Source organism: Gekko japonicus, unplaced genomic scaffold (genome assembly GCF_001447785.1).
Source record: "Gekko japonicus isolate JY-2015 unplaced genomic scaffold, Gekko_japonicus_V1.1 scaffold3936, whole genome shotgun sequence".
NCBI classification, from domain to species: Eukaryota; Metazoa; Chordata; class Lepidosauria; order Squamata; family Gekkonidae; genus Gekko; species Gekko japonicus.
This window is the reverse complement of record NW_015173805.1, coordinates 24,096-50,202: the sequence shown is the minus strand read 5'-3', so window position 1 is coordinate 50,202 and position 26,107 is coordinate 24,096. Positions and strand designations below refer to the sequence as shown.

Sequence of the window (26,107 nt, the reverse complement as noted above, 5' to 3'; positions counted from 1 at the left end):
TCTTTCCCTCTCTCTCTTAGACAAATAAATACCATTAGCAAACAAATAAATATAACTGGACAGTTAAATATCATTATCGATATCTGGTTTTACCCCTTTTTATTTTGGGCAGTCTCATTTAATGTTAATAAAAAGCAAATCTGCATATTTTAAAGTTAAAAACATGTGTAATAGTTGTTCATGTCTCACGGCTCTCAAAGATTTGACATTTATTCTATGTGGCTCTTAAGTTGTGCCAGTTTGGCCACCCCTGATTTAAAGCAGTGATGTGGCCCCCCACTCCCCGCTGCCAAACGATGTGGGAACCCTTGCGTCCCCCCAGCTCAGGGCGTTTCTTTCTCTGCACTCCGATGTCTAGGTCAGGCCTAGTTCACAGCCAAAAGGGCATCAGTGGAACCAGAAGTAACATCATGGCGGTGATGCAGTGAAGTGCACGGTGGGACCTTCCTTTGCTTTGCTTTTTTTTTTTAGCTCCCCGCCCCTTCCTACTGAACACACACCTGGAGTCACCTTTGGTCTCTCAAGGTCCGCTGTTTATGACTCTGGTTGCAAAAACAGCCAAGAAGCAATAAATAAATAAATAAGGTAAAGGGTTCCCTTGCTCGAAAGCCAGTCGAATCCGACTCTAGGGATGCGATGCTCATCTCCGTTTCCAAGCCGAAGAGCCAGCGCTGTCTGAAGACTTCTCCGTGGTCATGCAGCCAGCATGACTAGACGCCGAGGCGCATGGAACGCTGTTCCCTTCCCACCGAAGTGGTACCTATTTATCTACTTGCAATTTCTTGCTTTCGAACTGCTAGGTTGGCAGGAGCTGGGGCCAGAGACGGGAGCTCACTCCGTCACGCAGCGCTGGGGTCTCGAACTGCTGAGCTACCGACCTTCCGATCTGCAGTTCAGTGTCTTAAACACTTGAGCCACCAGGGCCCCAAATAATAAATAAATAAACAGGTCTCTCAAGGTCCGTATTAGCTACTCTGACTGGCGGGGGGCTCTCCAGAGTCTCAGGCAGAGTTCTTTTGCAGGTCATCGACTTTATCTTTTTAACCAAAGATTCTGCCAGTGACTGAACTTCTGCATGCCAAGCAGTTGCTCTTCTGCCGAGCCCCAGCCCTCCTCCCCTTTTCAAAGGCCGTTCCTTGGCCCGTCTGTCCGTCTCCTCTCTGACTGACAGCTCTCTTGGGCACAGAAAGATCTTTCCCGGCATCTGCTGCCTTTCGGATTTATTTTCCCTCCGGCTGAACTACCCCTCCAAGAAGAGCCGGATGCCACCAAGGGAACACCGGGTTTCTTGAGACGGCATTTTAATTAAAGAGGGAGAGGGGCACCTGCCACGTTTCTGCCTTGCCCTCTCCCTCCGAGGAGCTCAAGGCAGGGCACATAAAGTCCCTTCCTCTCCCCCACCCTCCAAACCCTGTAAAAAGCAGGCAGGCAGGCAGAGAGCCCCTTGCCCAGGGTCACCCAGCAAAGTTCATGGCTCCATAAAGATCTGAACCTCGATCTTTCCGGTCAATGCTCAGCACTCCAACCACAATGCCATACTGGTTTTCAAAGGAGCACAAATGCAGAATGTGGATGTCTGAACAGCCCACACCCTTTGCTTCTCCTTTTCTGCTAAATATGAGTCCAGTAGAGTACCTTGGAGACCAACAATTTTTTTGCAGTAGAAAAGAGCAAGAGTCCAGTCAAGACTAGCAACATCTGTGGCAGGGGGCAAGCTTGAAGAACATAAGAACATAAGAGAAGCCCATGTCGAATCAGGCCAGTGGCCCATCCAGTCCAACACTCTATGTCACACAGTGGCCAAAAACACCAGGTGCCATCAGGAGGTCCAGCAGTGGGGCCAGGACACTAGGAGCCCTCCCACTGTTGCCCCCCCCAAGCACTGAGAATACAGAGCATCACTCGCCCCAGACTGAGAGTTCCTATAAGAACATAAGAGACGCCAATGTTGGATCAGGCCAGTGGCCCATCCAGTCCAACACTCTGGGTCACACAGTGGCCAAAAATACCAGGTGCCATCAGGAGGTCCAGCAGTGGGGCCAGGACACCAGGAGCCCTCCCACTGTTGCCCCCTACCCCCCAAGCACCAAGAAGACAGAGCATCCCTTGCCCCAGCCTGTGAGTTCCTATCTATCCCTTGTGGCTAACAGCCACTGATGGACATCTGCTCCATATGTTTATCCAGTTCCCTCTTGAAGCTGTCCATGCTTGTAGCTGAAGAAGTGAGCCGTGACTTGTGAAAGCTCCTTCCTTGTCACAAATTTGGTTAGTCTTTCAGGTGGTCCTGGACTCTGGCTCTTTTCTACTCCTGTAGACAGGGGAGGCACCACTTTTAGCAGTACAGAATGGAGATCCATCAACTTTGGTACCAGAAGAAGTGAGCCGTGACTCATGAAGGCTCATACTATCCTGCCACAAATTTGGTTAGTCTTTCAGGTGCTCCTGGACTCTTGTTGTTTTCTACTGCTACAGACAGACTAACACGGCTCTGCCCCTCTTGGAACATTCTGCAGTATCCGACGAAGGGAGCGTCGACTCCTGAATGCTCCCACCCCAAAACTCTTGTTGGTCTCTACAGTCGCACTGGACTCAAATCTAGTTCTTCTATGGCAGACTAACACAGCTCCCCTTTGAAGCTCCTCCTGTCCTGTAGATCCCTTTTTTTAAAAAAAAAACCAGGACATTTCCGCAACCGGCAAGGAAGGCTTTTGCTGAGTCTCTGGTTTCCACGTTCCGTGCCTGAATGCCAGTCTCAGAGCCATCCTGGCATGCCCCGCACTGGCCCCTCACGAGGCAAAGCCTGCTGCGGCTCCTTCTCCAAGGCCTTCCCGCTGCCTGGCCTGGGGACCCTGTCCTGCACAGAGACAGTCCCCGTTCCCTTCAGCCCCGGCTGCCAAGAGGAGCACAAAAGGGGCTTTGTGAAACTGTCCAAGTGCGCAGAGCGGGCCCCCAGCAAAGCAGGCCGTGAAATCAGGGCTGCCAACTCTTGACTTTGCAAATTCCTGGAGATTCGGGGGCGGCAAGTGGGGACGTGACTTGAATATCTGAAAGGCTGTCATTGGGAGGAGGGCAAGGAGCTGTTCCAGTGGGCAGCAGAGGAGAGGACCCGAAGCAACGGGTTTAAATTGCATGCAGGAAGGGATCGACTGCATATCAGGAAAAGCTTTTTCAGGGTCAGAGTGGTCCAAAGGTGGAATCAGCTGCTGCCTAGGGAGATGGTGAGCTCCCCTTCACTGACAGCTTTCAAGAAGAGGCTGGACGAATATTTGTCAGAGATGCTTTACATTGGTCCTGCATTGGGCACGGGGTTGGACTAGTTGGTCTCTATGGGCCCCTTCCAACTCTATGATTCTATGATTCTATTATAGAGCTGCCGTTCCCTCTAGGGGAGCAGATCTCTGTAGTCTGGAGGTGTATTTCGGGGAGACCGGCAAACTTGCTCAGAGCAGCAATGCAGGAAAGGGCAGGAGGTGCTGAGTCAATGCAGCCACCCACGGGGTGCCTCGTCATGGCCCACAGACCCCACGGTTTGTCCTTCTATCTGGGATAGTCCTCCTCTTCAACGGAGCATTCAGCTTCGGGAGGGACACACACGGAGCGGTGAAGAAGGTAATGGACACCCGCCTAGCCAGCCAGACCAGCCAAATCAACCCTGGCGATCCATGGAGTGACAGATATCGCAGACAGATCGCCCTCACATCCAGACCCCGCTGTTTGTCTGGAGCCTGACCAGCCCTCCTCAATATTAATCTGGCTGCAGCTTCTGGCTGCCGCCCTTGGCTATTCATGCCCTCCCCTATGGTAATAAAACATGGCTAATAGGGGTTGAGGGGGTGATATGCCGAAATAGAGAAATTTCCACTGTGGACCGCAATCGCTACCAATTTCCTTGGGGATTCCATATCGGAGTTCTGTTTGGTGCATGCGTAACAGAATTCCTAGCCACTGGGCAACCCATTTCTCTCCCCTTTCCTTCCCCTCTCTTTGATTTGCCCCCCAGTGCCCCTTCCTTCAACATGTGCAGAGGTCTCTGTACCACGATGCCATCACTGGCGCCTGTGGAAAGGAAGATGTTGTCTGGGTTGGATGGAATGCCCCCATCTCTTCTCTCAATGAAGTCGGCGATGTGTCGGCGGATGCAATCGATCCCAGGGCTGGCGCTGTAGGCACCTGCGGAGGGGAAGGGAGGAGAAGAAGGGAGGGTTACTGGACAGGTGTTTCTGGTCAGGATTGTCAGAGAGACTCCTATATCGCTACCAATTTCCTTGGGGATTCCATATCGGAGTTCTGTTTGGTGCATGCGTAACAGAATTCCTAGCCACTGGGCAACCCATTTCTCTCCCCTTTCCTTCCCCTCTCTTTGATTTGCCCCCCAGTGCCCCTTCCTTCAACATGTGCAGAGGTCTCTGTACCACGATGCCATCACTGGCGCCTGTGGAAAGGAAGATGTTGTCTGGGTTGGATGGAATGCCCCCATCTCTTCTCTCAATGAAGTCGGCGATGTGTCGGCGGATGCAATCGATCCCAGGGCTAGCGCTGTAGGCACCTGGGGAGGGAAAGGGAGGAGAAGGTTACTGGACAGGTGTTTCTGGTCATACCGCCTTGTCGGGATTGTCAGAGAGACTCCTATATATCACCACGCAGTGTTCCCTCTAAGCTGAGTTAGTGTGAGCTAGCTCACAGTTTTTTAGCCTCCAGTTCACACATTTCTGTCTTAACTCAGGGAGGATGGCTCCAGAGCAAACTAATTTATGCAGTAGCCAAAAGACTCGCTCAGAACTTTAATGCCAGCAGCTCACAAAGGAGAATTTTTGCTCACAAGACTCCACAGCTTAGAGGGAACACCAGTATGTTGCACACTGAAAGGGCTCCATACATCATTATTAATGTTTACAACACAGTAATAATGTATGGATCTTTTCCAGCACAAAATGTCTCAACCTTCTTTGTGTGCATTGACACAACAGCCCTGTGGGGTGGATCAGCAGAGAGGACCTGCAAGGGATTTGACCAAAGGCCTCCCCTCCCCTGTTATTTTCCTGCAGACTCTGGACAATGTTCAGTTCTCCAATCCCCGTTGGACCAACTATATTCTCAGAGGAGAGCAGGGTTTGGGGAGGGGAGCCGTTTTCTCCAGGGGAACTGATCTCTGTATCCTGGAGATCAGTAATAATCCTGGGAGATCTCGGGCTCTGCCTCGGGGCTGGTGATCCTGCTCCCTTGACCCAGCCTGGCACTCAGGCCTGGCACCTGAACAGGGAATTCAGACCAGCTTTGTTGCAGGCCGATGGCTGAGGGGGAATCCAATAAGGCCCGTCTCGTCCCCATCACTCCTACCCCAAGAAGTACACAGCAGTCAAGGGGAGGGTGAAGAGCAGGGGTCATTTCCTGCAGGAGCGCACAGGAGCGGAACTCCGGCAGTAAAGAGCCCAGGGGGCGGGCACATGCAACAAGCCCTTGCTGTGCCCCCCACAGGCTTCCAGCAGCTTGCAGGCTTTCTCCTTGGCATCCTTGGGAAAGTTGGGGTCGTTCAAAAGCTCCGGGTACATACAGAGGGCACAGACCTGCCGGCGAGAAGTTGGATGAGGCTCCTGCCCTTAACTGCCCCTTTCCTTGCCAGCAAGAGAGGCCCAGTAGGGGGGACGGGCCGCCTCTCCCTCAACCAGAGAGATCTGTATCCGGAGGGTGTGGGCTTTTTGTGGTGAGGGCGAAGGCCCTTGGCATGTGCTCTTCCACACAGATCACCCCACACGTACGACTTGGGTCTGAATCTGGATCCTGAAAGCTCCCTCCAGGGACTAAGCTCTGCCCAGGTTTCACTTGAACTGTCAGGGGGTGTGGCATATGTAAATGAGTTATGCTAATGAGTTGTGCTAATGAGCTCCTGCGCCTCTTTTTTTACGGAATGACCCCTGGTGAAGAGAAGAATGCCCGACAGGAGGCAGAGGAGACTCACCAATGCTGTGCCCCCCACAGGCTTCCAGCAGCTTGCAGGCTTTCTCCTTGGCATCCTTGGGGAAGTTGGGGTCGTTCAAAAGCTCCGGGTACATACAGAGGGCACAGACCTGCCGGCGAGAAGTTGGATGAGGCTCCTGCCCTTAACTGCCCCTTTCCTTGCCAGCAAGAGAGGCCCAGTAGGGGGGACGGGCCGCCTCTCCCTCAACCAGAGAGATCTGTATCCGGAGGGTGTGGGCTTTTTGTGGTGAGGGCGAAGGCCCTTGGCATGTGCTCTTCCACACAGATCACCCCACATGTACGACTTGGGTCTGAATTTGGATCCTGAAAGCTCACTCCCAGGACTGAGATCTGCCCAGGTTTCACTTGAATTGAGCCTTGCCGAGATGCAAGTAGAGAACCCAGGATGGATTCTGTCTTGCTGCTGTTGGAAATAGGTGTGCGTTGCAAGGTCTAAAATCCAGTCGTTATAGGGTTAATCTGTTTACCTTCTGTGCTGCTGTTTAGACTGACCTGGAAGGGAAACCTGGCACAGAGCCAACGGTAAGAAAGCCTGGGAAACCTAAGCCTATTTACTAACAATCATTGGTTAATGCATTCAGGTGATTTCCTTCTACGGGTCAAGAAGAAGAAGAATCTCCATTGTTGTTGTTGTGGTGGTGGTGGTGGTGGTGAGACCATGTGGTTGGTCTGTTCTGTAGCTGTAGAGATGTAGCCTTGGGTCTTTGTTATTTTGTAGATTTTCCCGTGTACCCTTCCCTTAGAAATAAAGATTTTTCCACAGAAAGAAATGCCTTCTCTCCAATGAAGCAAAGATCCATTGCAAACTGAGAATATCTTAGTATTTTTGCCAATTTAACCACAGCGGCCCTCCTCCTAGATAAGAAAAATACCCCCCACCCAGCACTGCGGGTATGTCCAGACTGTTTCTGAAGTGGGTGAGACACTCTGCCTGTCTAGCCCTGCTCTCTCTGTGCCCTCCACCTTTGTATATGTGGCTGATGGTGCCTAGAGACAGGGCCTGCTGTGTGTTGGCTCCCTGCCTTTGGAATGTCCTCCCTCTGAGCCTAGACTAGGACCTATTTCACTTTTCTTTCCAGTGCCATGAGAAAACAAAACTTTTAAACTCAGGCTTTTAATTGCAGGTTTCATCCTATCAGCTTTTTAACAGTCTCCTTCTGTTTAATGGATAGTTTCCACTCTGCTTATGTCCGATGGCTTGTTTTGAACGGCTTGGTTTTAATTTTAAGCCGCCTTAAACCAGGACTCTGAAGGGACGGCACAGAAACGTCCTCAGCAAATGAATGGCCTTTCCAGAACCCTGGGAAATGAAGCATTACGTTTTCCTGTGGTCTTTCCCCCCCTATGGGGCAAAGGTTCCTGCCATCTGAGGGAGAGGGTGGAAGGGAGTTCTGGTAGGGCCCCCGTACCAGTAGCAGCTGTGGGGCAGGCAGAAATCAAAGAGGTGCAGCTCTTGCCTCGATACGCAACCCTCCCACCCCAGCGGGGCTCTTTGTGCTGTGAATGATCCCAGACCCCCGCTGTTCCCCCGCCAAACAGAAATGACCACCCTCCGAGTCCCAAGATCATACCTGGCGCAGGAAAGTGATTGGCTTCTGCCCCATGGCGTGGGCATCGCCGATGTTGGCTCTGATCACCTCTGTGAAGGGTTTCTTCGCTCCCTGGGAAGAGGAGAGGCAGACAAAGACCAGCTCAGGCCCGCCAATCGCCCCCACCCCCACCCCCTGCTTGGAGGTGAGAGGAAAACCTCCATACCGGCCCCACACCTCCACCAGGCCATGCCACACGGAGAGTCACGCTGGCTGAAGGAAAACAGATGACTTTAGCAAGAAGTTAAAAACTGGGCTTGGAGCAGGTGGATCGGACAGATTCGGGGAGGAAAGGTCTATCCGTGGCCACCAAGGCTCCCCCTAAGCCCTGGAGTCTTGTGAGCAAAAATTCTACTTTGTGAGCTACTACCGGCATTGAAGTGGTGAGCGAGCCATTTGGCTGCTGCATGAATCAGTTTGCTCTGGAGCCCCATCCTTCCTGAGGCTAAAACAAAAATGTGTGAGCCAAAGGCTAAAACTCCCCTTGGGGACCCACACAAGGAAACCCACAGGGAAGCAGGCTGCCCAAGGGACTCCTCTTAAAACAAAAATGTGTGAGCCGGAGGCTAAACCTCCCCTTGAGGACCCACACAAGGAAACCCACAGGGAAGGAGGCTGCCCAAGGGATTCCCCTCTGGAGAGGAGTTGCTATGTACTCGATTTCCATCCGCCTTTCTCCCCAACGGCGACCCAAAGCAGCTTCCTTCCTTCTCCTCTAGTTTATCCTCACAAAACTTCACGCTCCTCTCTCCCATTTCACCTTCACAACAACCCTGCGAGGTAGGCGTGCAGGAGCTCCTCTGCATGTTTACTCATAAGGCCTCTTAAGTTCAGCTTTCATTGGCCCAGCATTCAGGTCAGCCGGTGGGTGAACTCCTTGCCTGCCTGCCAGGTCAGTCGTCCACCCGTCTGGCCAGTTGACCAGCTGCCTGCCCAGCTGGTCCTTCTCTTGCCTGCCCGCCTGGAACGTTGCTTTCCTGGTTGGTCAGTCAGCCGGCGAATAACTCCCCTGCCTGGCAGGCACAGCACCCAGCTGGCAGGTCACTTCCTTGCCTGGCGGGTCAGTTGCTCACCTGGCCAGCCGTTCCCCTGCTCACCTGGCCAGCTGCTAGCGTGTCCTTCAGGCAGTGGCGGCAAAAGGAGAACGGCTGCCCAACCCTGCCCCACGCGCCCCCCCCCCCATCTACAGGGAAGTCACCAGGAGGGAAGAAGCAGAGCGGCTGCATTTTGCTGTTTCTCCCAGCATGGCCACCCACGAGAGAGAGAGGTATAACTCTGGGGCACCTGTGCTTGGTGTCGTGGTTAAGAGCCAGTTTGGTGTCGTGGTGAAGTGCGCGGACTCTAATCTGGGAGATCCGGCTTTGATTCCCCACTCCTAAGCTTGCAGCCAGCTGGTGTGACCTTGGGTCATTCACAAGTGATTTTGGAGCTGTTCTCTCAAGGGCAGTTCTTGAAAGAGCTCTCTCAGCCCCACCTCCCTCACAGGGTGTCTGTTGTGGGGCGGGGAAGGGGAAGGAGTTTGTAAGCCGCTCTGAGATGCCGAGTGAAGAGCGGGGTATCAATCCAATCTCTTTTTCTTCTTCTTCTGTTGTTGCAGGGAACCTGGCACGACGACTTCCCACTTTCCCCTTACAAAGGGTGGCAGCGGGCCCCCTGGCGATCCCTGGGCAGCTGCCTCCTTGCTGACCTCTAACATCGAGCCTGAGGCTGCAGATGGCTAGGCATGAGCTGTGCCCCCTGGCATTCTCCTAACAACAGGACCCCCCTGTGGCTCAGGGGCTCGGCCAGAGACTCAGCCCTGCAAGCCGCTGGCTGCACAAGTCCTGCCCCTCCGAAGATGACCAGGAGGCAACGCCAAGAGTCCCACCTGCCCGGAAGGGGGGCAGGGCTTTGCAGAGGAGGCCTGCCCTCCCAGGGTGTGGCCTGCCCTCCGGAGAGACCTGCCCCAGGTCTAGCCTGCACGGGGTTGTCACGAGCCGCTGCAAGGATTCCCTCGACAGCTGTTGGACCCTGGCTTGACCCTTCGATGCCATCTGGCACAAGACATTTGGGCTGGTGTTCCAACCCTCTGTGGGCGTGCCGTGACATGCAATGGCAAAGCAGGTGGAGACAGGTAAGAATCCCCAGCGCCTCCTGAAGCGGTGAAACGCTGCTTGGCTGACAAACTGTATCAGCTATAGATCCAGGTGGGCGGCCGTGTTGGTCTGAAGCTTACACCCAGAATAAACCTTTGTTGCTCTTAAAGGTGCCACTGGCGAAAGCTTATACCCGGAATACAACTTTGCTGGTCTTAAAGAAGAAGAGATTGGATGTATACCCCGCCCGCCTTCACTACCCGAAGGAGTCTCAGAGCGGCTCACCATCTCCTTTCCCTTCCCCTACCCACAACAGACACCCTGTGAGGTAGGTGGGGGCTGAGAGAGCTCTCTCCAGATCTGCCCTTTCTACAACAGCTTTGAGAGAACTTGGGACTGACCCAAGGTCACACCAGCAGCTGCATGCGGAGGAGTGGGGAATCAAACCCGGTTCTCCCCGATTAGAGTCCGCTCCCCTAACCACCACACCAAACTGGTGCCGCTGGACTCAAACTTTGTTCTATCTCAGTTCTACTTCAGAGAAGAGACGAGCCCTGCCCCGCCTCCGGCCAGAAGCTACAGTGACGGGCACCCGGCTCGCTTACCTCCTTGAGCTCCTTCTCCAGCTGGACGGCCCGGGTGACGATGGGGCCCCGCACGGCGTACTCCACCTTCTTGATGCAGGGGTTCATGGACTCCAGGTTCAGCACCTTCTCCCGCCATCCCAGCCCGTTCTCCGCCATCCTGGTCGGGCTCGCCTGCTGCTGCCGGGCCCTGCGAAGCGAGAGGGAAGCGGGTCTGAGCTGGACCGGCTGTGTCGGTCTCGGGCCCCCGCCGATCCCGAGCCAGTGGGCGCTGCGGGTCAGGAAGGCCCCGGCAAGCCCGCTCCTTGGCATCGCCTTCACGGGGACATTGGCCCCGGCTGCCGCAGCTGCTGGGGTTAAAGTCCTGCAGGAAGCCGCTGGCCCGGGACAGGAGCCCGGCAGGTGCCAGAGGGCTGGAAGTTCTCAGGCTGGAGAGAAATGTGCCAGAGCCCTCCCCGCCCCTCTGCGAGCAGGGCCCCACCGCTTGGCAGCCGCCCCTGCCCCACCGGAGAAGGGCACCTACCCAGCCGCCAGGCAGGCAGGGAAGGAGGCGGACGGTTCCCACGTTGGCAGGGAGGGGAAAGAGCCGTGCCTTTTAAACACCGGGCAGGAGGGAGGAGGCGCGGGGCTGGGAGACAGAGGCACATTGTGGACAGGCGCTGAAAGGGCCCGGCCACCCTGCCGGCGGAGACAAAGGCAGAAAACAAACTGCCCCCCCTCTGTCCCCCGCAGGGCCTTTCACCGCCGCTGGGCAGGTTGCCCGTGTAAGATGGTGAGAAGGGAAGGAAGGAAGGAGCGCTCCGTGCCAGGCCTGGGGAGCTGTCCCAGCTCTGGGGTGACACAGCTCGGGAAAGGGCCCGATGCCGGCAGTGGGTCAGATGCGGGACCCCCCACACCACCCCCCCAAAGCTGCTCCCAAGCAGACTGCCGGCTCTCTGCCCCCCAACAGGGCTTCTTGAGTACAGCGCCTGGCACCAGCCAAGAAGAAGAAGAAGAAGAGGAGGAGGAGGAGGAGGAGGAGATTGGATCTATACCCCGCCCTTCACTACCCAAAGGTGTCTCAGAGCAGCTTACAATCTCCTTTCCCTTCCCCTCCCTACAACAGACACCCTGTAAGGTAGGCAGGGCTGAGAGAGCTCTTGACAGAAACTGCTCTTTTTCAAGGACAGCTCTGAGAGAACTCTGGCTTGCCCAAGGTCATCCAGCAGGTGCAAGTGGAGGAGTGGGGAATCAAACCCGGTTCTCCCAGATCAGAGTCCGCGCACTTAACCACTACACCAAACTGGCCAACCAGGGCGACACGGATGTTGGGTCAGAGGCACGACGAGGCCGGCACTAGAAGGAAGATCGGTTCACACAAACGCTTTCCGTACAATGTTCATGGCGGAAACCGAAGCACAGCTTGGGCTGCCAAACTGGGGGTCAGTCCGAGTATTCCGTGTGGATCTGCTCGGAAGAGGGCCGAGACGTCGAGCTGCTGCCCCCAGGGTGGGAGGGCAGAGTGTGGGGAGGGGAGGGTCGTGAGCGGCATATAACGCCACGGAGGCGGCACCTTCCAAAGCAGCCGTTTTCTCCAGGGGAACACATCTCTGTTGTCTGGGGACCACTTGCAAGCAGTGTTCCCTCTGAGCTGAGTGAGTGTGAGCCAGCTCACTGTCTTTTAGCCTCCGGATCACACATTTTCGTCTCTGCTCAGGAAGGATGGCTAAAGAGCAAACTAAGTGATGCAGCAGCCAAATCGGTCTCGCTCACGACTTCAATGCCAGTCGCTCACAAAGGAGAATTTTTGCTCACAAGACTCCACCGCTTAGAGGGAGCATCGCTTGCAAGTCCGGGAGACGTCTCGGTCGCACCTGGAGGCCGTAGCAACCCTACTTGGACGACATCTTTGCAAGCCGAGACCACCCCAAAAGCGGACCCTCACCGCAGAGCCCGATCCAGGAGACTTTCCTGCGTCCCACGTGGCGGCGTGGATCGGCCTGTGGGGGGGCTGCCACGGACGATATCCCTGGTGTAGAAGCCGGTGACGAGGAGCTCGGTGGTGCGGACCTCGCTTTGGCCACCGCGGTACGCATTCTGCAGATTATAGGAACACGACTTGTCGATGTGCAGAGAGACCCGGGCGCATCTAGATGTGGGGCTGCCCTAGGGCTGCCAGCTCCCCACTGGCCACAGGTGTGTGTGGAGGAGGGTGGGCTTGCCAGATCCAGGAAGGAGAACTCCTGGGGATTTGGGGGTGGAGCCGGGGGAGGACAGGGACCCCCGTGGGTTACAATGGCACCGAGTCCCTCCTCCAAAGCAGCCATCTTCTCCAGTGTGTCGTCTGGAGGTGCACTGTAACTCCAGGGGATCCCCAGGTCCCACCTGGAGGCTGGCATCCCTAGGAGGCCTGCAGGGGGTGAGGAGGAGGAGGAGGAGGAAATTGGATTTATACCCCACCCTTCACTCAGAGTCTCAGAGCGGCTTACAAGCTCCTTTCCCTTCCCCTCCCCTGTGAGACAGGTGGGGCTGAGAGAGCTCTGAGAGCACTGCTCCTGAGAGAACAGCTCTGAGAGAACTTGTGACTGACCCAAGGTCACCCAGCTGGCTGCATGTGGAGGAGTGGGGGATCAAACCCGGTTCTCCCAGATTAGAGTCCGCGCACTTAACCACTACACCAGGAACATAAGAGGGCTTTTTGTGGAGTTGATCAGGTTGAAGGGGTTTTTTTTGGGGGGGGGTTAGAGTGCCATGGCTGTTTATTGTGTTCCTGGCTGCCCTGGGCCTGGGTTTGGGAAAGGAAACTATCTGAAACACCTAAATTCACGTTGACGCACCACTTGTGGGCATCCCCACAGGGACAGAGAAACGGCTGCAAACCAGAAGAAGCATCGCAGAAGCCCCCCCCCCCCCCACGGACTCAGTCTGGAGGTTCACGGATGAGTACCCATCCCAGGTAAAGAGGACACGGAAGGGATGGAAGGGCACTCCCCAATGGAGACCCAAGGTGGCTTCTATCATTCTCCTCTCCCCCATTTTATCCTCACAACAGCCCTGGGAGGTAGGTGAGGCTGCGTGCCCGGCCCAAGGTCACCCAGCCGAGCTTCCATGGCAGAGCAGAAATTAGAACCTGGGTGTCGTGGTGAAGAGTGGCAGACTCTAATCTGGAGAACCGGGTTCGATTCCCCACTCCTCCTCCACATGAAGCCAGCTGGGTGGCCTTGGGCCAGTCACAGTTCTCTCAGAACTCTCTCAGCCCCACCTGCCTCGCAAGGGGCCTGTTGGGGGGGAGGAAGGAGGAAGAGGAGGAGGAGGAGGAGGAGGAGGAGAAAAAGAGTTGGTTTTATACCCTGCTCTTCACTACCCGAAGGAGTCTCAGAGCAGCTTACAATCTCCCTCCCTTCCTCTCCCCACAACAGACACCCCGTGAGGTAGGTGGGGCTGAGAGAGCTCTCAGAGCACTGCTCCTGAGAGAACAGCTCTGAAAGAACTTGTGACTGACCCAAGGTCATCCAGCTGGCTGCATGTGGAGGAGCGGGGAATCAAAACCCGGTTCTCCCAGATTAGAGTCCACTGCTCTTAACCGCTGCACCACAGTTGGCTCTCAGAGTGTCCTAGTCTGGCAGTCTAATCACTGCATGGCTCTGGCTCTTGCTGTAGAGGTGAGCGTGTTGGACTCAGCTTCAGAAGACCTGTGTTCGAGATCCTCTCTGCCCCGACCAGGTGACCTGTCCAGTCACCCTCTCTCGGCCGGCCGGCCTCCCAGAGCTGTCGAGAGGGTAGACTGGAGTGGGGGAGACTGGCCCGGAGTGCCTCAGGAGGAGGACAGGGTTTAAAAAGTGTGATGGAGAAGTGCCAGGAAATTCTACGCCGGGCGGGCGTGGGAGGGCAGAAAGGAACGGAGAGGCAAATCCCTCCGCAAACAGGTTGGCTACCAGCAAACCCGAGGAACTGGTTCTGCAAATGACACCAGACAATGGACAGGGGAGGAGAGCGGGACTGCCCCCCCCCTCCCCAAGCTCTGAACAATTCAGATTCCCCCAAGCAGGGCCTGGGGGGGGCTCCCAAAGGATGCAGTGCAGGGCCCCCCCTCGAGCCCCTTGAGCCAGCCAGGGTAGTTTCAGCACTTTCAAAAGGTCTTGGTCCACCGCAGCTCCAAATTTCAGGGCTTGCTTAGTAAGGTTGCCAACCTCCAGGTGGGGCCTGGAGATCTCCTGGAATCCCCTGGAGAAAATAGCTCCTTTGGAGGGCGGACTCTCTGGCATTACACCCTGCTGGGATCCCCCCCCCTCCAAAGTTCCCCAGGCTCCTCCCCACAAACCTCCAGGCATTCCAGACTCGGACTGGGCAAGGCTACGAGTTCTGAGTGTGGAATGGCGAGGGGAAAACAGGGGTGATTTTTACACCTTCTTAATTGAAGAGAAGCTCAGCCCATGAAACTGCCTGTGACTGAATCTGACCCCCCCTGGTCCATCAAGGTCAATCAGTCTTGGCGCACAGGAGTGGAGCTCTGGCAGTAAAGAGCCCAGGGGGCGGGCACATGCAACAAGCCCCACCCCCTGCTCCCAGCAGCCCTCAGTCAGACCAAGAAGCAGCCAGGTAAGCTGAAAAGGCCGCCCCAGCCCCGCGGTCCAAAACAGTCCAGTGGCACCTTTAATACCAAGTTTTATTCAGGTACAAGCTCTCCCTCCTCTGCGAGGACAGATCTGCACATTCCCCCCCCCAATAGCTAGCAATCCCAAACAGTCCAGTGGAGCCTGAGTGGTGGGTGTTGCCTTCTGACACACTTCCGGTGATGTCAGGGGGTGTGGCGTATGCAAATGAGTTATGCTAATGAGTTATGCTAATGAGCTCCTGCACCTCTTTTTCTACGAAATGACCCCCCGGCTATGCACACTGTTTGCGACTCTCCAGGGTCTCAGGCCGAGGTCTTTCTCATCACCGTATTGCCTGCTCCTTTAACTGGAGAGGCCGGGGATTGAACCTGGGAATGTCCCTGCCCTAGCGTCTTCCCACTCTCCTGGCTTCCCGCAAACTATGCAAAACTGAACAAAGGTTGAGTCCACTGTTGGCACCTTCAAGACCGACCAAGTTTAATTCTGGATATAAGCTGTCATGTGCATGCATACGTCATCAGATACCATGCATGCGTGCGAAACCTTACCCCCAGAATTAAACTGGGTTGGTCTTAAAGGTGCCAACAGTGGACTCAAGCTTTGTTCTGCTGCTTCAGACCAACATGGTGACCCGCCTGAATCAATGAAAAACGGAGTTATTCGAGAGGGTTTCTCTAGGCAGGCAACAGACTGGCACTGTACAGAAGAGTTCACAAAGTTATTTGGATAGAACAGGCAGAGGAAGAAGTCCTTTTCTCCCTTTCGCACAATACAAGAACTCGTGAGCGCACAATGAAATTGCTGAGCGGTCGGGTTAGAACAGATAAAAGGAAGTCCTTCTTCACCCAAAGAGTGATTAACACATGGAATTCACTGCCACAGGAGGTGGGGGTGGCTACAAGCATGGGAGCAGAGGTCCATCAGTGGCTATGAGCCACAAAAGCATAGATAGGAACTCTCGGTCTGGGGCAAGTGATGCGCTGTATTCTTGGTGCTTTAGAGGGGGCAACAGTGGGAGGGCTCCTAGTGTCCTGGACCTCCTGATGGCACCTGGTATTTTTGGCCACTGTGTGCACAGAGCGTTGGACTGGATGGGCCACTGGCAGGGGTCATTCAGGAGAAAAAGAGGTGCAGGAGCTCATTAGCATAACTTATTTGCACATACCACACCCCCTGGTATCACTGGAAGTGTGTCAGAAGGCAACAACCCACTGCTCAGGCTCCACTGGGCTGTTTTGGATTGCTCGCTATTGTGGGGGGGAGACGCGCAGATCCTTGTGCTCCTCGAGGCCCAGGGCTGCTGGGAGCAGGGGGCGGGGCTTGTTGCATGTGCCCGCCCCCTGGGCTCTTTACTGCCGGACCTCCGCTCCTGTGCACTCCTGCTGGAAATGACCCCTGGCCAACATTGGCTTCTCTTATGTTCTTATGGATAAATTACTGGGGGTGGTAGTCTGTGCTAGTGTGTATAGTTTGCTGTGGGCTGGATCCTATGGTGTAATTTTGCTTCATTAATGCGTCCTGTTGACACTCCTGCTTTGCTTCAGTTCTGTTTTTTAGACTGCTGATTGGTTCTGCAGCCCAAATCCTATCACCTGCTTTACTGAGTGTCCCATCCGGTTGATTTATATTAACTCATTCTGAGTGATCCGCCTTGTGTTCAAGCGAGAAAGGCAGCCGATAAGTAAACGAAGGGGCCGTGTCAATACAAAACTCTGGCAGCCAGAGGGTAACTCCAGTGTCAAAACACTCCCCCGTCCCTATCCACGCAGATCTTCCTTCTGTCATGGAATTTGCACAATAGCAAAGAGCAGAGGGTGGCGGCTCACAGATGCTTTCCTGTGACGCATGAGAAGCCCCAGAGTCCTACGCTGAATCCAGAGTTGCACACCTGCAGATTGGGCTTTCGGTGGGAGCGGCCGAGAGGCGAACCCCAGCTCACAGCTGATTCCCGCATTGTGGTCTGAGCCCCATTTCAATGGCCAAATAGCCCTCGGGCCCTTTGACCCTAGTCGAAAAGCACGTACCTGACAGACCGATCATAAACCTGCGTGACTCCATTAATTGGGGATTTATAGTTCAAAAGTCATTCTTATCTATGGGAACAGATCTGATACTACATTAGTGTGTTACTATGTTATATTGATGTATGATGACAACTTTGTTGGTGATAAACTGGCTGGCTTGTAATGTTGGATTCTCAGAACTTTTGTACACTGTTTTGCAGGTAGTGTACATGTTATAAGTTATACTTGATCTTAGTAAATATTTAAACATTTAAAATAAATAAATAAATAAACCTGCGTCCCCGATCACGTTAACAAACGGCAAAGCGCGTCGGTCATTCGTTTACCTGGGAGGTGTGTTCCTAATGAATTTGCCCAAGATAAGAGGATGTAATGTTTGCACATCTTTGAGCACCCGCAGAGGCCGAGCTCCGTGCAGGAGACGGAGTGTGCAAGCAGGGCTGCGTGGCTCAGACCGAGGGCTCCTCTAAAGCAAGCCGATGGGGGGCTGGGAGTCCCTCTCCCACCCCTCACCTGATGGTCCGGCTTCGGTGGCCCCGGAGACCTCCTCATCCTGCTGGGCGGTAGCGTGGCCCCTTTCTGCCCGGCCCCCCTCTTCCTCGGCAGGAGATGGACTGGGGCTCCCAGCAGGCCGAAGCGGCACTTTTGCTTTGTGAGGAACAGAACCGGGGAGAGAGAACATTCCAGAACGGAATGCCTGGAAAATTCTGGGGCTGGCGAGGGCGGCAGGCGGAGACAGGCAGGCCTGAGGAAGACTCCCCGCCTTGTGGCGCTGGGGTCTGCTGGTTGCAGGGACGCCAGCCTCCAGGTGGGGCCTGGAGGTCTCCCACTTTTTCAACGGATCTCCCAGCGACAGAGAGATCAGCTCCACTGGAGAGAACGGCTGCTTTGAAGGGTGGGCTCTCTGGCATTGTGCCATGCTGAGGCCCCTCCCCTCCCCAAGCCCCGCCCTCTCCCGGATCCACCCCCAAAGTCTCCAGGTATTTTTCCAACTCAGACCCGGCAATTCTAGGTAAACCAAAATCCTCCAAGGATCTCTTTCGGTCCATCTGAGTACCTTCCCAGCCGCTCCCGAGCAAGTGGGCGAGAGAGGAGACTGCCTTCTCCCCTGCCCACAGCCCAGCCGAGCGAGAGAGGCCCTGGGGAGAGTTTCCTGTTCGGCAGGCCCAACTGGGGCTTCCAGGCCCAATGCAAAGCTTCACCGCTCGTGGCTTCCCCCGGAGCAAGAAGCAAACCCAGTCAACGCCCAGGCCGGCTTGGGACACTGAGTCCCCCCCACAAGCAAGGCATGCCTGACGTACGCTGCAGGTCTCACCCAACCTCCCGTGGCCCCTCGGAGCCTCCTGCAGACAGGCGTCTGAGCAGGGTTGCCAGCCTCCAAGCGGGGCCTGGAGAGCTTCCGGATTATACCCTGCTGAGGTCCCCACCCCGAACCCCATCCCCAAATCATCAGCCCCACGTCCACCCAGGGAGCAGCAGCCTCAACGGCACACTCTGCGGCAGAGCCAGGAGTCCCGCGAGGCTCATGAGGGGACCTTGAACCTGCCAGGGGGCCATCAGGGCACCCGCGGATAAAGGCTCCCGGAGGCTCTGCTGATGCAGCACACGCTGCCCGAATGCCCTCTTGCCTTCCTCATTCAAAGCACTCTCCCCCCTTGATGCAGCTTCTGCGAGAAAAGCGACATGCCGAAAGCCTCCTTCCCTTGGCTCTGAGGTTGGGGAGAGGTGGCAGGGGAGGGGGGGGAGAGTCCCCCTCCCCCATCTTGCGTTCTGCCGCCCAGCACCCAGGAGAGCCAGTTTGGTGCAGTGGTTAGGAGTGCGGAACCGGGTTTGATTCCCCACTCCTCCACTTGCACCTGCTGAAGTGACCTTGGGTCAATCACAAGTTCTCTCAGAGCTGTTCTCTCCAGGGCAGTTCTCGAGAGAGCTCTCTCAGCCCCACTGACCCCACAGGGTGTCTGTTGTGGGGGAGGGGGAGGGAAAGGAGACTGTAAGCTGCTCTGAGACTCCTTCGGGTAGTGAAGGACGGAGTATAAATCCAATCTCTTCTTCTCGTCTACTTCTCCTTCAAGAGGGCAGGCACTGACAGAGAGCATGGGGCAGTGGTGAGGAGGCTGGACCAGGACCAGGGAGAGCCAGAGTCCAAAGAGCCACTCCGCTGAGAACATGGGCCAGTCACTTTCTCTCTCAATCTAGCCTACCTTACAGGGGTGTTGTGATGATAAAATGGGAGGGAGCCACACGCACCGCCTGGAGCTTTTTGGAGGAAAGGTGGGGTAATTGATGGAGAGACCCTTGCCTGCCTGCTTCTCCACCACTGACCGACTCTCTTTCAGGCCTCGCTAAGTTGCAGCCAATACTCCCTCTAAGCTGTGAAGTCTTGCGAGCAAAAATTCTACTTTGTCAGCTACCGGCATTAAAGTTGTGAGTGGTTTGGCTGCTGCACAAATTAGTTTGCTCTGGAGCCCCATCCTTCCTGAGCTGAGACAAAGATGTGCGAGCCGGAGGCTAAAAAACGGTGAGCTGGCTCACCCTCACTCTGCTTAGAGGGAACACTGGCTGCCGCTCATCCATTTTCTGGTGTCTGTTATAGTGGAGCTGTGTACACTGCAAGCATCACGCAGCTGGAATGGCCAGCTTCATCGATGGGGTTTTTGCAGCTTCAGCGACTGTGTAACAGGCAACGCTTCACCCGGTGCAGCTTCCCCAACATGCAAAGGAAGCAAGCTTCGGTTGAATTTCTGCCTGCTGTTCAGGTTATCTCAGAATGCCATGCAATGTGGCAGGGGATGTTGGGGCATGATTCCGGTTGTGCGGGTTGCATCGTTGGCACCCCCAGCAATGCCGCTGTTCAGGGCATTTTTGGTAGAAAAAGCCCAGCAGGAACTCATTAGCATAATAGGCCACACCCAACAGCAGAAACTCATTAGCATATTAGGCCACACCCTAACAGTGCCACTCATTAGCATATTAGGCCGCACCCCCATGTTACCAGAAATGTGGTCATCCAGCCACACCCACCTTTTGATTCTTATTCTGTTTACCTTGTTTGTTGTCAAAACCCAGGGCCTTTTTTTGGAGCAGGAACTCCTTTGCATGTTAGGCCACACACCCCTAATGTAGCCAATCCGAATGAGTTCCTGCTGTTGGGTGTGGCCTGTTATGCTAATGAGTTCCTGCTGGGCGTGGCCAACTCGGGAGCCAGCAGGAACCCCGTTCCTGTGCGTTCCTGCCCAAAAATAGCCCTGCCGCTGTTCAAAGGAGCTGCTTCAGTCTGTCCCCCATCCTGTCCAGACCTCTCTCAGGGATCAGCCAACCAGCGCAGCATTCGAACTCCGATCTGAAGCCAATCCTCAGGGCAATCTATTTCACCCAGCATGCTCTGGGCTGGACAGCCCGTCCCCATGACTCTTTGCCCCAGGGGCACGCTAGGAGATAAGGGCTGCCCACTCCAAGAAGATTTGGGGGTGGGGCTTGGGGAGGGGCCTCAGCCGGGTGCAGTGCCAGAGAGTCCGCCCTCCAAAGCAGCCGTTTGCTCCAGGGAAACTGGACTCTGCAGCCTGGAGACCGGGATGCCAGACTCCAGGCGGGACCCGACGATCCCCCGGGATTACAGCTCATCGCCAGACTAAAGAAATCAATCCCCCTGGAGAAAATAGATACTTTGGAGGGTGGGTCTCTAAGGCATCGTGCCCCACTGGGGTCCCTGTCCTCCCCAGGCTCCACCCCCAAATCTGTAGGAGCTCCCAACCTAGACCTGGCCACCCTACCTGGAGATCAGGGTTCCCCCTAAGCTGAGTGAGTGTGAGCTACCTCACCGTTTGTTAGCCTCCAGCTCACAGATTTTTGTCTTCGCTCGGAAAGGAGAGCTCCGGAGCAGACCAATTTATGCCGTAGTAGCCCAATCGCCCGCTCACAACTTAAATGCCGGTAGCTCACAGAGTAGAATTTTTGCTCGCAAGACTCCACAGCTTAGAGGGAGCACTGCTGGAGATGACTTGGAGATCTCCAGGCCCCACCCACCAGAAGACTGGCAACCCTAGCAGGAGGGAGAATCTGTCTCCGTGTGTCTCTCTCTGTCTCTGACTGTGTCTCTCTCTCTCTGTGTCTCTGTCTCTCTCTCTGTCCAGGTGCAGGGTGAGTGTGTCCAGCAGTAGAGTCTCCTGTCTTGCTGCTGACTCCCAAGAAAGCCCTCTCACGAGGCCAAGGGAGGCAGCCGGCTCAATGAGCCACCATAAAGGAAGGCAGAGGGAGAGCCAAGCAGACCTAGACTTAGGACACCATCCGGCAGGGCAGGCTTCTCCGCTGGAGGAGGAGCTGTGTGTGTCAGTGCACGCCTGCTCCAAAGTCCAGCTGCTTCTCCTGCTGCTGCTGCTGCTGATATGTATACCTGGAGCCCCAAGGACTCACCTGGGGACCTTCCACCTCCTCCCGTCAGCTGGTGCCTCCAGGCAGAGAGACCCAAGGGAGCAAACAATGCAGCCCTTGTGGGAAGAGGGGTCTGGCCCCGCCACCCACCTCGGAGAGAGCTGCCTCTTATCAGCCCTGGGAGCTGCCGGAGAGGGCGGTGGCTCCCTGCACACTCCGATAGGCTCCGGTGGCGCTGTCGCAGGGCTCGGCGGCCCCATCCTGCACCCAGGCCTTGCGCAGGTAGCAGTGTTGCCCTCCCCCTCCCCAGCACTTGTGGGAGTGTTGGGGACTCTGGCCAGCAATGCCCTTCCCAGGCAGTGCCCACTCTGGATCGGGACATCTCGCACCCAGCACAGAGGCGGGCAGTGAGATCAAAAAGGGGGAAATCTCTGTTAAAAACACACAGTTCCCCCGTGACGGGAACCCTGGCAGGAACCGCACTCCCTCCCTTAAGGGAAGAAGAGGAAGAGGAAGAGGAAGAGGAAGAGGAAGAGGAAGAGGAAGAGGAAGAAGAAGAAGAAGAAGAAGAAGAAGAAGAAGAAGAAGAAGAAGAAGAAGAAGAAGAAGAAGAAGAAGAAGAAGAAGAAGAAGGGGAGGAGGAGGAGATTGAATTTCTACCCTGCCCTTCGCTACCCAAAGGAGTCTCAGACCAGCTTACAATCTCCTTCCCTTCCCCTCCCCACAACAGATACCCTGTGACATAGGTGGGGTTGAGAGAGCTCTTTTGAGGGATGCCCTTGAGAGATCAGCTCTGAGAGAACTTGTGACTGACCCAAGGTCACCCAGCTGGCTGCACGTGGAGGAGTGGGGAAATCAAACCCGGTTCTCCCAGATTCCGGGCTCCTAATCACGACACCAAATTGACTCTCAGTCTCTCTTCCCTCCCCACCCGAAGGGGTCGATTCAGGCAAGAGAGAGGCACCCACAAAAGGAGGTTTGCGCCTGGCTGAGGCACTGGGGAAGATGTCGCCCCCGTGGAGATGCTTGGGGGGGGCAGGCCAAGCGGAGAGAGGGTCGCAATTGTCCAGGTTGGCATCTCGGGAACTGCCCGGGCAGCAAAGGCCCCTCACTGGGGGGGGACAAGTGCCAAGAAACAATGGGACCTCGGCAGGGATGTGGGGGGAGCCCAGCTCCTGGTCCCCGGCAGCCGCACGCGGGGCGGGAGACCCCCTGTGGAACGTCGAAGGGGGAGGAGGGGGAAGCCACCACAAGCCCTCCTGGGCAGACTGAGCGCTCTCCGCCGGCCGGCCGCCCAGGGGTTTCCCAGATTGCAAGAGGCCTCGCGAGGTGACCTTGTGGGGGCAGATGAGAGCATTCCCGTACCAAGACCCATAAACCCCCCATCTCCAGAGAGACCCAAAGTCTCAGGTTGCCCAAAGAGAGGCCAAGCACTGAGGAACCCGACGGATCCACTCCAGGCCAAATTGGGCTCCCCTCCCCTCCCCTTAGGGGGTACACCCAGAAGTACCCATGGCCCAGGCAGTTGCCCTGGAGTGGCAATATAGGAGCGCCCGTGAAGCCACGGAGTGGCCCCAGAAGGGCACCCCAGGAAGATCTCTTGCAGGGTGCACCCTCTCAGCGCAGTGCAGCTGCAAAATGCCTCTCCTCTCCCCCCCCCCGGCACACAGCCCCTCTGGGGGTGCAATCCCGGGCTGTTTAAAGTCCACTAGAAGAGATCTTTCCCCGGCATACCCCTGGGACTTGGAGTGCCTTTTGGACAGCGCCTAGCACCTGACGCAGGCACCTCGAAACCATTCAAGCCAGCAATTGCACGAACCCCCCCCCCGAATCCCGTCCCACGCCACCCCCTTTCAAGCCAAGGCAAGGGTTTGCCCTACCTGTGCCGGACTGCAGGGGGTGCTGTGGAGCACTGGTCCCCTCTTGTTCCTGGGTGCCCCTCAGTCTCGACCTCTCTCTTGCTGGGTTTCCAGGGGTCCTGGCCGGTCTAGGCAGCCCTCGTCCTCGCAAGTCTCCTGCTCATCAGGCAGCGGGTGGGGGCCGAGGGAGGGCTGAGGCAGGAGTGGGTGTCACCTGACGGGCAGGCTTGACCTTTGCCGGAGCAGCTGCCTCCAGGGCCGGACCCCGGGCTGCACAATCACTCAGTGCAAACTGTCTTCGCGGACAGCTCCAGCAGCAGCCGTAGCAGGACAACCGGCTCCCCTCCACGCCCTGGTCTCACAGCCTCCCCGGCCTCCGCTGCCTTCGAGACAAACAGGAGCATCTCCGCCCCAGAGGCCAGAACCCACTCACCCCAGAGGCAGGGCCGAAAGTCACCTGGGATCAGCCCCGGAACCTTTGGTTGCAATCCCGTGACTCAGCCCCGGAACACGCCAGGCACACGGCCTCCTCTCCAGTCCGCCCCGGGGCCTATCTAGGTCAGCCGTGTTTACTCTGACTGGCAGCTGCTGCTCTCCCACCTTTCGCAAAGCCATAACAGAGCAAGGAGTGTTTCTGGGCACGTGCAGAGCACCAGGCTGAATAATCACAAGCCGTGCACCTAAAATTCTGCTGGGGGATTTCCAGGCCAGGCGGCTTCAGGCGAGACTAAATTCCATTCTCAGAACTGAGCTCCAGAGACGGAGCTGGAGATCTGGCACGTGCCGACCCCAGAGAGCTCATGAGACTCCACCCCCCTGCTTTTGGACCCATACGAAGTTCACTTCCCAGCAAGGCTCCCTCTAAGGTGTGGGGTCTGGTGAGCAAAGATTCTACTTTGTGAGCTCCTGGCATTAAAGCTGAGAGCGAGCGATTTGGCTGCTGCATCAATCAGTTTGCTCTGGAGCCCTCCTTCCTGAGCTAAGACAAAAATGTATGAGCTAGAGGCTAAAAAACTGTGAGCTAGCTCACACTTACTCAGCTTAGAGGGAACACTGCTTCCCAGGTAGCGAAGACCTCTCTCCCATTTCAGAAGGGCTGCTCAGGGAAACGCCCCTGGCCACAGATTTCACAACTCAGGAGAAAAGCATCGTCATCTGTTCTAGGGAGTATACCGGGAGAATGGGCACACCTTTCTCCTGCGGCTGGTCTGGCCATCTGTTGCAAGCCAAATTCCCTCCCCGCCATCCCGTTGCCCTTTTAGACCAGGGACAAGGGGCTCTGTAGCCCAAGACTTACTTACTTCCTTCCTTCCTTCCTTCCTTCCTTCCTTCCTTCCTTCCTTCCTTCCTTCCTGTTTGGTGTGGTGGTTAAGTGCGCGGACTCTAATCTGGGAAAACCGGGTTTGGTTCCCCACTCCTCCACTTGCAACTGCTGGATGACCTTGGGCAAGCCATAGTTCTGATAAGAGCTGTCCTTGAAAAAGAGCTGTTTCTGTCAAGAGCTCTCTCAGCCCCACATACATCACAGGAGGGTGTCTGTTGTGGGGAGGGGGAGGGAAAGGAGTCTGTAAGCCACTCTGAGACTCCCTTGGGTAGTGAAGGACGGGGTATAAATCCAATCTCTTCTTCTTCTTCTTCTCTTCACCCTTCCTTCCTTCCTTCTTTCCTCCCTCCCTCCTCCGTCCTTGAAGGACATCCCTTCTACCTAGTAGTAGAAACAGGAGGACCATTTTGGATGCCCCCCCCCCGCTTGCTCCTGCGCTTCCTGTGCTGACCTCTGGTTCTCCCACCTGTCCTCTCTCACTCCTGCAGGGTGAGAGTCAGATCTGCTTTCACACATGCGCTTAGTGTGGTGCAGTTTCCCTGGAGCTGTTAGCCTGGTTTTAGTTTTGCCTCCCTAGTGACTGTTTCAGCCACCTGACCCAAACAACGCTGGCCTCTTGGGGCCACCCAAGTTCACGGACATTCTCAGCCTGCTCTGGGTGGGACCCTCCTCCCCACGATGGTGAGGCAGGGTGCGGACGGCACCGGCTGCTGACCATCTGGATCTCTGGGCCAAACAGTTCGGGCTGGGTGAGTTTTAAAGCCTGCTTTACCCCAAGTAGGATGGGATCCCCGAGGTCACCGTATTTCTCCCTCACCCCATCCGGTTCTCTTGCTGCAAAGAGCCACCTGTAGATTTTTATAATGTTGTTTCATCAACTCCTGTGCAGGGGATTCCACAACTACACAGGAATCGGATGCTAATTTTTTTTCAAGAAGAGGAGGAGGAGGAGGAGGAGGAGATTGGATTTATACCCCATGGCCCTTCACTACCCAGAGGAGTCTTAGAGCAGCTTACAAACTCCTTTCCCTTCCCCTCCCCACAACAGACACACCCTGTGAGGTAGGTGGGGCTGAGAGAGCTCTGAGAGAACTGCCCTTGAGAGAAGAGCTCTGAGAGAACTTGTGACTGACCCAGGGTCACACCAGCAGCTGCAAGTGGAGGAGCGGGGAATCAAACCCGGTTCTCCCAGATTAGAGTCCGCGCACTTAACCACCACACCAAACTGAGTGAACCCATGCCACGGGAAGATGGGATTTCCCTCCGATTTCTCCCCAAATATTCAGATTTTGCTGCCACTTCTGAAATAAAAATGTATTAGTCTTTAAGGCAGCACAAATCTCCTGTTCCTTTGGGGGACTGGTCTATATGGGAGGCTGGTCTATGGGGGGGCTGTTCTATAAATCTGAATAATAAATAAAATCAGGGGTCATTTCCTGTGGGAGCGCAGAGGAGCGGAGCTCAGGCAGTAACGAGCCCAGGGGGCGGGCACATGCAACAAGCCCCGCCCCCTGCTCCCACCAGCCCTCACTCGGGCCATGAGGAGCAAGAAGCAGCCAGGTAAGTTGCAGACCCCCCCCCCGGACCCCCGGTCCAAAACAGTCCAGTGGCACCTTTAAGACCAAGTTTTATTCAGGTACAAGCTCTCCCTCCTCTGCGAGGACAGATCTGCCCATTCTCCCCCCCCCCCCAATAGCTGGCAATCCAAAACAG

General features: G+C 55.7%; 1 protein-coding gene across 3 annotated transcripts in view; it reads right to left on the bottom strand.

Moving 5' to 3' along the window:
• The window catches only part of GPT (glutamic-pyruvate transaminase (alanine aminotransferase)), a 37,330-nt gene extending 13,874 nt beyond the window's left edge, over positions 1-23,456 (bottom strand). The window contains exons 1-6 of one of the 3 annotated variants that reach the window (XM_015423578.1): positions 23,092-23,456; positions 12,149-12,300; positions 10,246-10,414; positions 7,548-7,637; positions 5,957-6,065; positions 4,413-4,546 (exon numbers count right to left, since the gene is read on the bottom strand). In XM_015423578.1, the coding sequence (XP_015279064.1) occupies positions 4,413-4,546; positions 5,957-6,065; positions 7,548-7,637; positions 10,246-10,383 (471 nt within the window). In that variant the 5' untranslated portion in view covers positions 10,384-10,414; positions 12,149-12,300; positions 23,092-23,456. Of the gene's footprint in view, positions 1-4,036; positions 4,171-4,412; positions 4,547-5,956; positions 6,066-7,547; positions 7,638-10,245; positions 10,415-12,148; positions 12,301-23,091 lie in introns of all 3 variants that reach the window. The other 2 variants (XM_015423580.1, XM_015423579.1) reach the window with 2 other exon arrangements.
• Between the last annotated feature and the right edge of the window lie 2,651 nt (positions 23,457-26,107).